This window comes from Sturnira hondurensis, unplaced genomic scaffold, assembly GCF_014824575.4.
Source record: "Sturnira hondurensis isolate 20B ecotype Veracruz unplaced genomic scaffold, ASM1482457v3 Scaffold0012488, whole genome shotgun sequence".
NCBI lineage: Eukaryota > Metazoa > Chordata > Mammalia > Chiroptera > Phyllostomidae > Sturnira > Sturnira hondurensis.
The window spans coordinates 1,940,862-1,958,568 of record NW_028085119.1 but is presented as its reverse complement, the minus strand read 5'-3'; the positions used below and the strand labels follow the sequence as shown (position 1 = coordinate 1,958,568).

The 17,707-nt window shown below is 40.3% G+C and overlaps 1 protein-coding gene across 2 annotated transcripts in view; it reads left to right on the top strand.

Annotated features, from left to right (window-relative positions):
- Positions 1–295: 295 nt before the first annotated feature.
- The window catches only part of LOC118997104 (cyclin-Y-like protein 1), a 39,312-nt gene continuing 21,900 nt past the window's right edge, over positions 296–17,707 (top strand). For both annotated transcript variants that reach the window (XM_037060725.1, XM_037060724.1), the window contains exons 1-3: positions 296–524; positions 5,284–5,358; positions 7,247–7,281. In XM_037060725.1, the coding sequence (XP_036916620.1) occupies positions 296–524; positions 5,284–5,358; positions 7,247–7,281 (339 nt within the window). The remainder of the gene's footprint in view (positions 525–5,283; positions 5,359–7,246; positions 7,282–17,707) is intronic.

The following is a 17,707-nucleotide window of genomic DNA, read 5'->3' as shown; positions in this document are numbered from 1 at the left end:
GAGGAGCTTCGGCTGTGCTCTCTCGCAGTGATTGTGGTTCTCAGCAGTTATCTGATCCCCAGATCTTTTAAATAAGTCAGGCTGCTCCCTGTCCTCACAGCCTAGTCAACTCAGGGGAGGTGGCAGCAGCTCAACGGCATCGCCGGTGGCAGCAGGGGCTGGCCACCCCTGATCCTGGCCCGGGGTTCCCCGCCCCGTTCAGTGGCCCCTGCACTGCACAGGGCTTTGCCATTGTGTGGACCAAGGGAGACTGCTGACCTAGGGTGGGGACGGCAGCGAGGAGCGGAAGCGCCTCATGGGAAACAAACTTGCCTGTTGCCTGGTGCCCACTGCCAGCCCCAAGCCTGGCCAGCGGCACTGTGGGTGGGTGGGGTCAGATGATGGGTCTGGTGTCTACGAGGCGGGTTCCAGGAACTCGGGGGCAGCACCACCAGTTTCAACTGCCCTGGAACCTGTTGAGTTGAATTTCTACGCCTGCGAGGGCCGCCATGTGCTGCACATCAGCGACCTGGAGATGTCCGAAGGTAAGGAGGCGGCAGGCATTCTCTGCTCTCAGGTGGGCCTCGGGGCTCCGCTGCCACCCAGGGTCCCCTGGAAGGGAGCCACCACCTCGGGCTCCTTCGTGCCTCTAGCCAGCTGGCTCTGGCTGGCGTCCTCACCCCTTATTTGTTTCCCATCGTATCTGCCCAGTTTCTTTCCCTCTTAACCACCCAAGTGCCCAATTTTTTCTTTTATTCCCACTTTCCAGCCTGGCCTGAAACACCTCAGTCCTCCTCCCTTCCTATTTATGTCTCTGTTTAATGTCTTGTGGGACTCTAAGAAGACTTTGAGTGTATCTTCTCCCTTTTCTCAGTGAAAACTTGTCCCATCCTCAGAGTATCCATTCCATCTCCCTATCCTTACCTATCCAGATGGTTCTTAAGTGAAGGAACCTGGCAGGGCCCTTACCCATTAAGATAGCTTATACTTGGGACAGTTCAGCCTCACAGATTTTAGGGTTTGTTACTTCAATTCAAAATTTAAACTGACATAAGAAAGTCTATACGGCATTTATGAGTAGGCTGTTTTCAGTTGCCTGCATAGAAGCTGGACTATTCCTTCCAACTATAATTCGAACACAGAAGGAAAGAAAATGGTGGGAGAGGAAACTTAAAATTACCGAATAATGTGAAATGTTACTGCCACTACAGAGAATAGTTTATTTTCGTTTTGTTTTGTTTTGTTTTTTTCCAAAGGAGAACCCAGAGAGTTCCGATTATTTTAATATTGCCCCTCGGACACAAGTAGGTCTTCAGTCTTACTTCGGTGACTGAACAGGCTTCGCTTTCACATTGCCTGTTCTAGAGGATCATGGGGGTAGCTCGCCAGACTGTTGGTCTAAAGTTCCAGAGGAGAAGAATACAAATTTAGATTTTGTAACAAAGTGTTGGGAGCTAAGATGCCAGGTCCTGCACCATAGTGTTTGTCTCCACGGCTCCCTCTCCATTCTCTCCCCTCCTGCCAATAGATTCCTGTCTACCTGTAATAATGTTGGGTTCTAAAGACCAAACTGCTAAGGGTAGGGGGAGGGAGAGGAAGGAGGAAAGAGGAAATGTTTGGTTTACCTGACTGGATAGCTTGGTAGGTTGGAGCATCATCCCCATAGGCCAAGGTTGCAGGTCCCATCCCCAGTCGGGTCACATATAAGAGTCAACCAATGAAGCATAAGTAAGTGGAACAATAAATCAATGTTTCTCTCGCTCCCTCTGCCCCACCTCCCTCTCTCCTCATCCTTTCTCTCTCTCCCCCTCCCTTCCTTTCTCTCTCTAAAATCAATAAAAAAATTAATGAAAATAATTCTGGGTAACAGTGTAGACAATGAAGACTGTGTTCTATTTTATTTCATAGAGAAAATGCCTAATAGCTCTTATTCTATTTAAACTTTAGTTGAATGCAGGTCATATTTTCTAGTCTCTCCATAAAGTGGGCCTATCTCAATTTAGTCTAGTCTCGATTACTTCCACTTGAAAGTATTGTATGCAGTTTGGAAGAAACATTTATCCTTCCATCCTATGTCTATAAATGCCTTACAATAGATAAGAATAAAAGTAGAAGTCAAGAAATAGCATGAATATACCATGTTTACTAGTTGATAAATTGTAAAGAGTTTGTTCTGGTGACACATTGAAGCTGAGAGTGCTCTGGACAAAGAGGGACTTTAAGCGAAGCTGGCAGAGGGCAGCTCAGGTAACCAGGATGAAGGGTGGGACTGGAGTGTTAAATCAGAAAGTTGAAATCAAGTAGAGTTCACGGGTATAGAATTTACATGTTTATGTGAAATATGATATTTAAAATATTATTTCAACTTGTTTTTAATTTTGGGAGGGCATTTAACAGTGATAAGAGAAACCTCATCTCCAGCATTTGCCTACTGTTTCCATAGAAACAAGGTCAGAACACCAAATATAAAGCCCAAGCACATTGAAAATTTACTTTTAAAGTATTTATTTCAGACAATTTTATATCAGTTTCCCTGGAAACTAAGAAATACCTACTTAGATGTAAAACACTCTGGCTTTTTTGCCATGCAGAGTTGGATTATTTGGTTACTTACAAAAAATTACACATGAATGATGCTTTCCCTTATTCTTCTGAAACAAAAAAATAACATGATTTCTTTAAATCATTTCAAAGAGACTATCTTAAGAACCTAGTACAGATTTCTGATAGACTTAAAAGTATTTCTCGCCCTGGCTGGTGTGGCTCGGTTGATTGAGCGCGAGCCTGCAAACCAAAGGATCTTGGTTTGATTCCCAGTCGGGGCACATGCCTGGGTTGCAGGCCAGTTCCCAGCAGGCAACCAGACATTGATATTTCTCTCCTTCTCTCCTTCCCTTCCCCTCTAAAGATAAATAAATAAAATGTAAAAAAAAGTATTTCTCCACTACCTTGCCTTTAACAGACTACCTACTACAACTGATGGCATTATCAGCAACACACACAAAAGACACTACGTTTCTGTTATCCAGTTTTACTATTACTCATAAACTTTTCATACAGCCTTTTATGTTCTGATCTTACAAGCTTTGCTAATTTACCAGCTACAGGTGCCTCTCAAGTGACCCCTTTGTCCCCCTGCCCCCAAGTAGTGAGTAGGTAAGAAACTGGAAATATTATGAGGCAAAAACTCTGAGCAACAGATTTGTATTCTTTCTGGTAGCTATTTTAACCCAACTTTTTTGTGTGACAGTATTAATAAGCATTTGATGTAAAGAATTTGGAAAATATACAAAATTCGCTTATGCTCAGAATACTCAGCACTTTTTCAATATTTTGCTGTTTAACCTTCCTAAACCTTTTGGCTGCATAGAAACTTACCATTGTGTTTATTTCACAAAAACGAGGCCACTCTTCGTGTGCTGCCTTCTAACCCTTAGTGACAACGCGAAGTAATGACATAAGCTCCTGGAACTGTGCGGGGCAGCTGGAGAGCACCCTCCCCGGGCGTTCATTTCTTTTATCCCAGCATTCTCGATGTTTGTGTTTAGAGGCGTACTTAGCACATCTCGGTTTGGGGCAAGTGTGTGTGTGTGCATGTGTAAGGGAGTGTAAGCCTGCTTCTTCTTTGATTCTGGCGCAAACTCTTCCTGGGCTTCCCACAGAAAATTTAAATAAACTTTATCATATCATAGGCACTGAAACATAATATGGCTCCTTCTGCAAACATTTGTTCTTATTTATTTTTATTCAATTGCAATACATTTGCTTTATTTTTTGGGAAGTCGTCCTGATTGCTATCAGAAGTCTAGCTTAGAAGCCACTGTGACAGACTCTGTCACTTTGTACAAACTAAATTAACTTTTGCACATGGCTAGCATTGTCTAATTTTTCAAATATGTGGGAAAATACCTTTAAAATAACTGTATGGGTATTTTACATTAGAATGTTGAATAGAATAGTTTCTCCAAAAGCAGTTTAAGGAATTTTCTTGAAGTAAAAGGCAGCTGGTTTAGCAATATAAAGTTCTAGTGTTAACAGTGCCATTAAAATGGATGGCTGAGGTGTCTCTTAAACCAGGAAGTCCCAAATTATGTTTGTGCAAGATTCTAAGTGTATTACTTGGAGGGGAAAAAAGATTCTAGGTGAATAAATTTGTGAAATGATGTATTAGACATTATTTATTACTAGACTGATTCATTTTTAACGTATCATTGAGCATTTTGATTCTCTAGGAACCAGGGATATAGTTTATTTAAACTTGATCACCAAATCCCTTTAAACCATAAAACCATTATTATGTGGCTTGGGAAATATTGCCTTAACCAATACTCTCTCAGGATCTTGGTCCCCTTTTTTACAAGATTGCTTAAGTGGTTTGAGATAGACATTACTGAGGACTATCATTGGGTTTATTTTTTTAATTGACAACTTTATTATTCCATATAGTGGCAAACTTTGTGTTATTAAAATTCAAGTACCTGTTTTGTATTCTTGCCTAAATAGATCATTCCACCTTGGACTGCAGGCAGACCTACCTTTACATAGGTACAGCAAATTCTTTTTACAAGCAGCCTTATAATCAGCTCCAGAAAGTATTTTTATTGAAGCCCCAAATTAATCATGTGGCATGGAAGGAAGAAGTAGGATTTTAGCTTTGGAAATTGAGGGCAAAATTTTAAAAATTGCTTTGATGAGAGTATTGAGAGTCAGTAGCATAGAAGGCTCCTGCGTGTGGGTGCGTTGGGCTTTCATGCTGCCCTTTTAACTCTGCAGCGATGAACAGCCCCAGGTAAACCACAGCTGACTGACCCATTTCTTTGATGGAGTTAGAGTTAGCCTAAATGTCTAAAGAACATTTACCAAAAACAATTCATTTGGTTTGGGCACATTTGATCTGTTAGCTGGTATCTGGACTCATTGGCCACAGCATAGCTTGCTTCTAGAGACTGTTCCTGGAATTTGCTCGTAATGTCAACACAAAAGAGAGTGACTATTTCTAATTGATAAGGAGAAGGGGGAAACACATATATGCTTTATCTAAAAGTTTTATAGATAATTTAGATGCAAGTTAAAAAAAGTTGAAGACATAGCCTGTTTTTTTCTACCTGTATAGATTCCACAGTTTTGTATTTTCCCTGTAGAATTTTTATATTGTTGCTTTTATTAAAATTGGCTTGTTACATTACTAAAAACTCTTCCCAAACACTGTTAAAAGTAATTAAAATTGGTGTGTAGGTATTTTTAAAATTATGTCTTTTTCTACTCAACTAAATTATTATGCCTTTTTCTCTTCCTACGCTACAGAATTGGCTTCAGAATTAATACCATCTGACCACCCAAGGGCAGGCACGATTTTTCTGAAGAAATCTCAAATGGATGGTAAGTCAAGATAGGATTTAAGTCACAGTTAGGTTTTATCTGAACAAATCAAAAAATCAGGTGTCTATATTTGAAGATTGAATTTGTGATTTTGGCTTTATTTTTCTAGTTCTCAACGAAATGACCCTATCTCACATCAAAAGCTTTTTTCTAACTATTTTTATTGCTGACACTATTACAGATGTCCCCATTTCCCCACTGCCCCATGCTGGCCTCCACCCAGCTCCTGCCCCCTCTCCACTTTGGCTGTCACCCCACTTGTGACTGTGTCTATGGGTTATACATACAGGTTCTTTGGCTGATCCCTTCACCTTCTTTCATCCAGTTCCCCCTACCCTCCTCCCTTCCTCTGTAACATATGTTCATGCCTATTTCTGTTTTGTTCATCAGTTGTTGTTGGGTTTTTTTTTCCCCATTAGATTCCACATATAAGTGAGATCATGTGGTGCTAGTCTTCCTCTGACTGGCTCATTTAGTATAATAATCTCCAGATCCATCCATGCTCTCACAAAGTGTAACAGTTCCTTTTTTTTTATAAATAGCCGCTTAGTGTTCTAAGTGTGTGAATGCACCACAGCTTTTTATCCACACATCTACTGATGGGCACTTGGGCAACTTCCAGATCTTGGCCATTGAGCTAGTCAGAATCCTCTCATCCTGATGTAATGCTGCCAAGGTACATCAGAGCAAACATAGCCAGATGGGATTTCCCAGAAGCTGAGCATCAGCATGTGAAACTGGTGTCAATTTGCCCTGTCCTGTTTGTTTTGGGATAAGGATCAGAACTGTAGGATTCGAACACTTCTGCTTGCCTGCTTATTTTCTTTCATCTTATGTTAAATTCCATTTATGTTCATGGTAGGTGTGCATTTTGCCTGTCTGGAGCTGATTGTTTCAGTTAGGATTGCTATATTCCTCAGTTTCCTCCAGAGCCTTGGGCCGCTGTCATGTAGAGAGAGTGGTGACGGTATAGGGAAAGCTGTCCCAGGCCCCTCTCTTCTGTCCTGAAGAACGTGTGGCTAGGATAACCTTCCCACATGAAGGGAGGCAGTGTGGCAAAACAAAGTGCAGCCCAGATCCACTTTGGAGCTTTTATTCTTCTCCTGGCATTTGTTAGAGAAAACGATTTTGTGTTCTGTAGATACGTTCAGTTAAGTTAGCCACAATCGTTTTAAAATTTAAATTTAAATGAGTTACTCTTCAAATGAGTAAAGAGTCATTTAACTTTTTTAGTAAGACATTTTAGTTGATTATTAATAAGTGGTTCAGGATGCTTTTGGGGTTGCTGGTGCATCTATGGATTAGTGCCTGAACAGAGACTCGTTCTAAGAGCTGTCAACTGTTAGATCTTAGTGATTCAGATGAGGTGGGTATATGTGTAAATGCAAAATTAAAAACTATCCCTGGCTGATGTGGCTCAGTGGACTGAGCCGCTGGCCTGGGAACCAAAGGGTTGCCAGTTCGATTCCCAGTCAGGGCACATATCTGGGTTGCAGGCCAGGTCCCCGGTAGGGGGCACGCAAGAGGCACATTGATGTCTCCCTCTCTTTCTCCCTCCCTTTCCCTCTGTCTAAAAATAAATAAATAAAATCTTTAAAAACAAATTAAATTAAATTAAATTAGAAACTGCTACTGAATAGTGGTTCAGATATGCAATGAGTAAATTTTTTATTAGCTAAATTTTTCACCTGGCCTAATTTGCTTTGTCCTTTTCTTCTAAATATGGAGAGACCTTTATCTGTACCTGATATAAAATACCTGTTAGGTTAAAAAGTAAAAGTTAAATTTTAGATTTTACTTTGTGGTATTAATCTTGCCAGGCAATTTCAATTATTAATTTCAGAATTGGCATTATCAGAATTGATCAGTTAATTTTTTTTATTCTTAGTACAAGAAAAGAGGAAGAAGAACTGTTCATGTCATGTAAGTAAACAGTTGAAAAGTTAAGAAACTAATCATTTGAATTAAAAATTGTCTGCCGTGATTTAAAAATATATATAATGTACCCAGCATCATTAGCATGGACCTGTTTTTGTAGATTTTCTAAATCTATTATCTTAATTATGAAATGTACATATTTAGGAAAGATTTTGGCTTTGTAATGCCCATTTTTTTAAGAGTTCTGACATTTAAGTTAAATTTCAGTAGTGAAGTTGGTGGTACAAAGAGCTGCCTTAATTTTTTAACCCTATTTTTTAACAAGATGAACAAGAACATTATAGCTAAGTTAATTTTTAGCACTATTGACTTCTTGTTGCAGCAGGTTAAAGCTTAGCTTTCTCACTCCTTTGTCCCTGCATGTTATCATGGTGTTTATTAAATCAGAATTGATGTTTACATTATTATGACTAAGCACATACCTTTTACTGCTGAGTCATGTAGATCTCTGGCTGTGCCTTCTTCCTGTGCGCCCTTCATTCTTCTCAAACAAGACTGCGGTCTGAGCATTTCCGCCCCTCTCCAGGACAGTCCAAACCCCTCTTCTTCCTTAACGTGATCTCACGTAGCCAGATGCAAACGAGTGGCTGGTTTCTCTGCTTTCAGCAGTAACTTTCTTTGTACCTAACAGTCTAGTTATTTCTCTGTACCTAACAGAGAAAGATGACTACCAGACAGAAATACTACATTTATACTACATTAACTGAATACTTAGTTCGTTTTCCCAAACAAGGCTTCATTTTTGTGTATCTGGAATTTTTTGACTGCATACACTTTCCTGTTTCTAACAGCTCTTTTTTTCCCTGAAAATGCTGTAACATTTGTCACAAGCTTGTCAAAAATATTTTCCATTTCCTAAACACATCTGTTACATTTTTTATTGGAAACAATCTTCCTGGCCTTTTGTCATCCCACTCTGATGTAGACAGACTGGTTTTCCCTGGGCCTGCTCTTTTCCTGTTTTTTTTTTTTCTGTTTGTTTGGGGGGAGTTTTGGGGGTGGTTTTGGCATGTTGCTTTGAAATCTTTTGGGATCTCGTATAACTGCTCTCTTGTGTTGGATCCCCTATGTCCTAGATCGACAGTTTTCAACCTTTTTCATCTCATAGCACACATACACAAATTCTTAAAATTCTGTGGCACAGCAAAAAATATATTCTTTGCCGATCTGACAAAAAAATGAATAATTTTGATTTGTTCGCACTGGACAGCTATTGTTGTATTGGCTGTTGTCTTTTTTTTTATTTGACAGTCCAAGGGAAAAGGGATTGGTGCCCCTCACTAAATTGTCAGGTATTACATGTTTGAAAATTTCAGCAGCACACCAGTGTGCCACTGGTTAAAAACCACTGTTCTAGATTGCAGGTTTTCCCCTTTCTTGTTGTATCCCTTTGTTTTACTGGAACGCATTTCCCTGGGAAAGGCTACGTGGACAGAAAATTTTAGAGATCTAGCCTGTCTGAAATGCTCCCTATTTCATCAACTACAGAAGTCTAGGTTAAAATTAAGTATTGAAGTTCTAAAGACATTTCTACTCTTCTCGTTACAGTGTTGCTCTTAAATCCGTTGACACTGTATGTCACCAATTTTTATCATTTTCACCCCATCCCTTTCTTCTATGGAAGCTTTTAGAACCTTCTCTATCCCTGGGATTCTGGAGTTTTGTAAGGGTTGGTACATACCCTTTTCGTTTCATTGTGGCCATTAAGACTAAAGATCTTCCCCTGGCTGATGTGGCTCAGTTGGTTGGAGTGTCGTCCTGAAACCAAAAGGTCGAGTGTTCAATTCCGGGTCTGGGTACAAACCTAGGTTGCAGGTTTCATCCCTGGTCCAGGCAGATACAATCCCCAGTCCAGGTGGGTATGGGAGACAACTAGTTGATATTTCTCTCTCACACTGATGCTTTGTTCTTTCCTGTCCTTTCTTCCTATCTCTCTCTCTCTAAAAGCAATGGAAAAAACTCTCCTGGGGTGATGGTTTAAAAAAAAAAACAAAAACAAAGACTGCAGACCTTATTGAAAACAATTTTTGTTTCTTTGATATTTTCCCTATTCCTTCTTTTTTCTAGTATTCGCATTACTCAAAAGTTGGAATTCTTAGATAAGTATTCCTGCATGGATCTCTAATTTTTTCCCCCTCTTATTTTCCCTTTTGTCTTCTTCTTCTTCCTGGCTATTTCCTTGATTTTATGCTCCAGCCCTTCTATAATTCTTTGTTTTATCTATTTTGTTTTTAATTTATGGTCTATTATATTCTGTCATTCTCTTTTAATAGCATTTCATTCTTTTACCAGTCCATTTTTTGCCTTTCTGAGGTTAGGATTTATTTTTAAGTTTTTATTTGTTCCTGAATTTTGTAACTCCTATTAACTTTCTTTTCTTTTTTATGCAATAGTTCTCCCCTCATAGGGCAATTCATTTACTAATACCATAGATTCTAAGTTGCTCTATTAAAGTAATCACTAAACAATGTGATGTTCTTAGCACATAGATTTTAGAAAATGTTTTCACTTTTTTATGAGTTTAGATTTTTGGCTTTTTATTTTTTAAAATTGTATTGATTATGCTATTACAGTTGTCTTGATATTTCCCCCTTTGCCCCCTTCCACCCAGCACACCCCATTCCCTCAGGCAATCCCCCCACCATGGTTCATGTCCATGGTCATGTGTATAAGTTCTTTGGCTACTCCATTTCCTGTACCATACTTTATATCCCCATGGTGACTCGTGCACCGGCCTGCAGTGCCCATGGCATCATGGATGAGAAATGAGACAAATTCACACGAACTACCAAGTCCTGTGGAGGAAAAGGGATGGAACGACTACTCCCTCAAGAGGGGAGCACCTCAGAGCGCCCTTGCCACTCTCTCAAGGGGCGAGCGCCCTGACCCTTGCCTAGATAGGCTTTTATTGGGTTTAATTTGAGCAGGAATACAGGTACAGCTCATTAATCATTGGCAGACAATAAGGCTCAAACAGAAGATAGCATACAAAGAACTATTAGGGCTTCTTCTGAGTCAGGGTCTATCAGTTAAAGGGCTACAAAACTTTGAGAAACAAACTCATTTCCTGCTCAGGCCTTCATCATTTAACTAAGAGCATTCTTAGCAAAGCAGGCTTGATAGTATTTTACATATCCTTTCTCAAGTCTGATCACCCGGGGAGCCCACCCTTTCCAGCACAAGGCTGCACCACCCTCAGTCATGGTTTTCAGGCTTAAGTCAGGCAGAGGAGGCAGATAGCCAAGGGATTGGGAGAAATGAGGACTCAGGCTTTGTCAAAGCTGAGGGATGAAGTCCATCACCCCCTTTCTCCATAGCCCCCCAAGTCCTTCCCTGGGGTCTCCACGTGATCATGCCCTGTCTTAGGTCATTCCCCCCTTGGGGAATCTTACCCGTCATGGGCTAACTGATCAAGCATTGGGGGCCAGTTATGGATGAAGGAGCAGAGGTGGCACTCCTGCCAGGAGTGTCTCCTTAGTGCCTTATGGTCCAAAGGTCGCTCATTCAGCCTTAGCCATGGGGGTGTTGCAGGGCAGCTTCCCAAACCATGGCAATTCTGTAACTACTTATTTGTACTTCTTAATCTTCTCACTGCTTCACCCACTCTCCCTCACACCCTTCTCCCATCTGGCAACTATCAAAACACTCTCTGAATCCATGGTTTTGTCTCTGTTCTTCTTGTTTACTTAGCTTGTTTTTCAGAGTCAATTGTTGATAGATTTGTATTTATTGCCATTTTATTGTCCATAGTTTTGATTTTCTTCTTTTTCTTAAATAAATCCCTTTTTATGTAATAATGGTTTGCTGATGATAAACCCCTTTAGTTTTTTTCTTGTCTGGGAAGCTTTTTATCTACCCTTCAATTCTAAGGGATATCTTTGCTGGATAGAGTGATCTTGGATATAGGTTCCCACTTTTTATGACTTTGAATATTTTTTACCAATCCCTTCTAGCCTGCAAAGTTTCTTTTGAGAAATCAGCTGTCAGTCTTATGGGTAACTAACTTGTTTTCTCTTGCTACTTTTAAGATTCTCTCTTTATCTTTAACCTTTGGCATTTTAATTATGATGTGTCTTGGAGTGGATTGGCATCCTCTTTGCATCATCTCGTTTGAGACTCTGTGGTGGACTTGCATGTCTATTTCCTTCACAATATTAGGGAAGTTTTCTTTCATTATTTTTTCAAATAGATTTCCAATTTCTCACTCTTTGTCTTCTTCTGGCACCCCTTTAGTGCAAATGTTGGACTTCTTGAAGTCCCAGAGGCTGCTTTTGAAAACACTATCCTTATTTGGGGGGATTCTATTTTCTTCTTGATGTTCTGATTGGTTGTTTTCTGCTTCTTTAAGTTCCAAATCATTGATTTGATTCTCAGCTTCATCCACTCTATTGTTGTTTTCCTGTAAATTGTTCTCTATTTCAATTAGTGTATTCTTTATTTCTGACCGAACCTTTTTTTATGTTGCTGAGGTTCTCACTAAGTTCCTCAAGCATCCTTATAAACAGTGTTTTGAATGCTGCATCTGATAGATTGCTTATCTCCATTTTGTTCGGCTCTTTTTCAGGAGTTTTGACCTGTTCTTTCATCTGGGCCATGTTTGTTTATCTCCTTGATTTGGCAGCCTCCCTGTGTTTGTTTCTATGTATTAGGTAGAGCTGCTTTGACTCTGTGTCTTGGTAGTGTGGCCTAATATAGTAGGTGTCCTGTAGGGCCCAGTGCCAGAGCTTCCCCTATCACCCAAACTGAGTACTCAAGTTGTGCCCTTCATGAGGGCTGAGTACACCTTCCTCTTATTATTGATCCTTGGTTGCTGTTGGCAGATCAGTGGGAGGGATTTACCGAGGCCAGTCAGCTGCAAGGACTGGCTGTGGCCACTGATCACAAACCTCCGCTTTCCGTGGTAAATTAGCTGTGCAGGGGCAGGGTGGTGGGTGGTGCTCCTGCATGGTCTGTAGCTGTCCACTGAATGCATTGGCCCTGGGGTTTCTCTGGTGGTGCAGACCAAGGCCAGCTGCCACCTGTGTTTTGTGTGGGCTGCCCTTCCTGAGCTATAAAGCAATCTAAGATGGCTACTACTTGTGCTGAGCTTGAAGATTCCCAGGTGAAGCCAAACTGAGAATTAGGGTGGCTGTCACTAATGCTGGGCCTGCAGGTCACTGAGGCTACCTGTTGTTTGCTTGAGAGGATTTAGGAAGTTGTGAAAAGGAGTTTGGGTGGGCTCATAAGTTGGGTAGGGGACAGTCTCTGGAGATCTCCAAAGAGGGGCAAACCATGTTAGTCAGGTTGATGGAGTCTCAGGTATGGCACCAGCTTGCTGGCTCTGTGGGGGAGGGTTTAGAAAAGAGACAATGGCCTCTGCTCACTTCCATGCCAGACACTTCAGTTTCTCCCTGCTGTACCACTGGTACCTTTCAAGCCGCTACTCCAGTGCTGGAGATCAGAGGGAGTGAGGCTCAGTAAGTCCGTGTATGGTTTCTTTAAGGGGAACTGCTTGGGATTCCAGTTTCTTCCACTGACTCAGTCCCTGCTTGTTTTTGCAGTCAGAAGTTACGGGGACTTGTGTTCCTGGCACTGGAATCCTGTACTGAGGGGCTTGGTGTGGGGCTTGGAATCCTTGCTCCTGAGATATCCCTCCTAAATTTTTATCCACAACACCAGCCCATTTCATGTCTACCCCCCCTCCTACTGGTCTGGATGGATGTGGTTTCTTTAATTTCATACTTGTCACACTTCCAATCATCTCAATTTCTGATGATTCTGCATGATCGTTCTTCTATATTTTAGTTGTCATTTTGATGTGGTTTTACAAAGAGGTGAGCCATATCTTCCTATACCACCATCTTGAATAGAAGCCATATTCTTATTTTTATTTTATTTTTTAAATTAAATCTATTGACAGGACACCTCTAATAAGATTATGTGGGTTTCAAGTGTATGTTTCCATGGCTCATGATCTGTATATTGCATTGTGTGCCCACCACCCCAAGTCAAATCATCTTCTGTCACCATATATTAGGCCCCCTTTACCTTTTACCAACCCTCCATACCTTTTCCTCTGATAACAACTATACTGTTTCTGTATCTACGATTTTAATTTTGTATCCCACATATGAGTGAAATCACATGGTTGTTAGCTTTTCTTGACTGACTTATTTTGCTTAGCATAATACTCACAGGGTCCATCCATGTTCTTGCAAATAGCAGTATTTCATCTTTTCTTATGGCTGAGTAGTATTCCATTGTATAAATGTACAACATTCTCTTTATCCAGTCATCTATCAAAGGAAACTCTGGTTGTTTCCATGTGCTGGCCATCATGAATAATGCTGCATCAAATATAGGAGTGCATGTATCTTTGCAAATAAATGTTTTCAAAATTTTGGGGTAGATACCCAGAAGAGAGATTTCTGGGTTATATGGTATTTCTATTAATTTTCTGAGAAAACTTCATACTGTTTTCTATGGTGGCTGTACCAGATTATATTTCCCACCAGCAGTAAATAAGGGTTCTTTGCTATGACTTGTCTTGTTGACAATAGCCATTCTGTTTTGATCTCTCTTACTTGTTGGCTTCCCTCAGATCTGTGGTGGTCCCTGCCTATATTTTCATAGAAAATTGGAAGAAATAGGAGTGAGAACTTTCATTAACTGACCAGGCTTCACTACAAGGATTTGGGGGCTAAATTCTGAGCCTGCCTTTTTTGCTTACTCCTGTCTGAGACACTCTCTTTAGGCACAAAGGTTGTGCTTCCTGTACTTTGTTCTGCCTTGTCAGTAACCACCCCTTTTTTCAGTCTTCAACTTTCTTTCCTTTTTTATTTTTATTGTTGCTCAAGTAAAGTTGTCTCCATTTTCCCAACACCACTTTCCCCCAAGTCACAGACCCCTACCTACCACCCTCAGTCCTAACCCTAATATTTGATAGTAGTCTTAGACTTTCAAATATTAAAAATCATGTGCCGTTTATCCTATACAGTGTAGCTTTTTTAATGCCTTTAATTCTAATGAGATATCTCTGAAAATGAGGGGAGAGGAAATAGATTTGTGGTCAGTCCACCATGTTTAACTGAAATTCAGAACCTATATTTAAAGTAAATTAAACTTAAAATTTTAATTCAATAAAATGAAATATTAATTCAGAGAATATTTTGGTTATATCTGTAATTAGCATACTACACTTTTCTACTAAAGCCTTAATTAACAATTCTATTCAAACATGCACTATGCCATACTGTCTCATTTATTTGCAACATAGAGCATTTTCATTAATGTATAAACAGTTATAAAATTTAAAGTTAAATGAAAGTCATTAATTCTTAATATCCAAAACTTGTCATGAAAAAGCAGATGGAAAACAGTAACTTTCAGCTTTATTTTTTAATAGGCACAATAGGTGGTGGCATGATTTCTATAGGTACTTGACTTGATAGTAAGGTACGGGTGTCACTTACTAAGTTTCTAGGTATGATTTTTTTCCTGGTCTTTGCTGTTGAACTTAAACCCTACTAAGTAACCCCTTCTCTTTCTTGTGAAGACTGTAGAAGTCCATCTATTCTGTCACTAGTGCTGAATGAATGGAAGAAGATATGGTAGGATATTTTTGTCCCTGTCTATTCTAGTGACCAACTGCAATACCTATTAACAATAAATTTTCAATAGTATTTTGCTCTTTTTTTTTGGTATTTGCACTTTTTATCACTTTGTTTGTCAGTGCAGTTTATTGAGGTTGTAAGCCAGCAATAGTAAGGCATTAGCCATAAAGAACCATTGGAATACTATACAGCCATAAAAAGATGAAATACTGCTATTTCCAACAACATGGATGGACCCTGTGAGACAATTGGTCTTAAATGTTTAAGCAAAATGAGGGGAAAGTAGCCTTCTGGTAACCAATATATCCAGGCTCTGCTAGGAGGCTTAATTCTGTCAGGGGTGCCCCACCTGTGGCCTGCAGGCTGCCTGTGGCCCAGGATGGCTGTGAATGCATCCCAACACAATATCATAAATTTACTTAAAACATTATGATATTTTTTTGTGATTACATGTCACAATGTATTTAATTTGTGGCCCAAGACTGCTCTTTTTCCATGGTGGCACAGAGATACCAAAAAGTTGGACACCATAGGATACTAAGTACTTGGTACTGAAAATTTTGAGTAGTTGGGGGTAGGCCTGAAGTGATGGCAAAGTGTTCCATGGTTCTTTGGTTGGTTTCTTAGAGCCAATAGGCTCTAAGTTGTTGATTTACTGAATGAGGTTCTATAGGAATGTGAGCCACATCTAATTAAATTCTTTTAAATGTTTTAGGACTAGTATTTTCCAAGAAAAACCAATATGCATTCATAATAGGACAAATTTTAAATAGAGGAAAATGGGAGCATGGATCATCCAAAGCTTTAGTGACTAGCCTACATTTTTGTCTACATTTTGTACCCTGTATACAGGTTTCTGCTCATGACTGACTCTATTATGGTGTATCACACACCATGTTATACCTTCATAGTAGTGATCTTAAAAGGTAACCTTCCATTTAGAATAAAAGTATTTGAATGAATTTTTATATTCTATGCTATATTTGTTTTTGTTGTTGTCATTGTTTTGGGGGTCCCAAAAGTAAACTACATGTTCACTGCATAGCTTAGGGGACATATTAGAGTTTTAGCTATAGTTAAATGTTTCTAGCTTGAAGAAACATTTATTCCTCCAAATAGTGATTCTTTTAAAAAATGCCATCTGGAAATTTTGATTAACGAAGAATAAGTGGCTCTGAAGTAAAATTTATGGAACAGGAAAAATGGTGTTTTATATAATATGAATGTATTTCTGATTATTGGTTACTGGCAATTTTTAAATGCTCTGCATTTTGAAAGATACCATCTAGCTCAATTTTCTTCCTGTCCTAACTTTTGTGTATTTGTGGGGGATACTGATGGGAAAGTATGCCAGCATGATGAAAGTTATATATCATGTTAATATAATCATGTTATATATTAACATGAGGGAGGAAGGCTTATCTGAATTAGTTTATGAAGGTGCAACAAAAATGATAGACAGTTAGACAGACATGAACAGAGTAGGAACAATAGGCCAACTATGGAAAGTCATCAGGGTGGAAAGCCCTGGGTACCTAGCAACAGGCAAAGCTGGAAAACCAAGTATTGAAGGGTGGCACCTCACCTCCATGGTGACATTTCCTCCCCTGGCATATTGCTGCTCATGTGGTTTAGACCCCCTAAGCTTTCCTATCACTGGCCATGTGGTTCAGACCCTCCTCTGAACTCTCCTCCCCTGGCATATCGACCCTCTGAGAGCAGGAGCAAGGGGGCCAGAGAACAGCCTCACAGGACTCCCACACAGGCCCCTGCACCACCACTCCATCAGGCATTAAGCCCTCAGAACAATGACGCCTGCATCAATTAACCTTAGGAACAAAGCCTTAGTCTGTTGGCCACAGAGACAGAGTTTTGGTCAAACTACAGATAATATCAGTTGTGTTTCAGCTTCAGGTCCAGAAAAGCAGCAAAACCAGGTGAGGTGACACCATAACTAAAATCAGGACCAGCTGCAAGGACTAATGACCCCTGCCCTGGCACCAATCAATCAGTAGAGACCATGACCCTGAGGGGACACACCTGAAAAGCTGGTGAACATTCTCTTGAGATCCTACCCTGAGACATCCCCTAAAATTTCTGCCTTTAGATAAAAACCCTTAAGATGAAGGACCCAGCTTTTGCACTCTCGCGCGCTCTCCCTCTCTCTCTCTGCCTCTCTCTCTGTCTCTCTCTCTCTCTCATCTGTGGCCTTCCCTGCCCTCTTCTTAGGCATCCTTCTCTTTGGAGCAGGCCCATACTTTTCATCCTCTACTTCCCTCAGGCAAATATATCCTTGGTTTCTTCCTCCTAAATTCTAAGCGCCCTTCTTTTGACTCTGTACCTTTTCTCCTGAGTTCACACGACCAAGCTGGCTTACTTTTTCTACCTCTGTGACTTTCTAAATAAACTTTCTCTTTCGAGAAAGTGCATAAGTGGCTGCTGGCAGAAACGTCCAGGAGGTAGATGGGGGAAGGACTTCGGCTAGCTGGGACAGGGGGGACGAGAAAGGTCTTGTAGGCAGAGCAGCATGCGGCACGGCAGGGTCCTCGTGGGTATCAAGTAACTAAGAGAATAGAATTAACATTTAGAAATGAGTGGAAAGTATTCTCTGAGGTTCTCATTTGAGTAATGCACTGTTAGTCTTATTTAAAAATGAAGTGGGAATTACATTCTCAGAGTTCTTTGATCTGTTTTTTAGATGTGAAAGGATCATAAAACAATACTTCTTCACCTTCTAGGTGAGGAAACTGATGCCCAAAGAGGCCTCTGGGCCCCAGCTCGTCAGCATCGGGCAGCCCAGCACAGCACACACAGCCCTC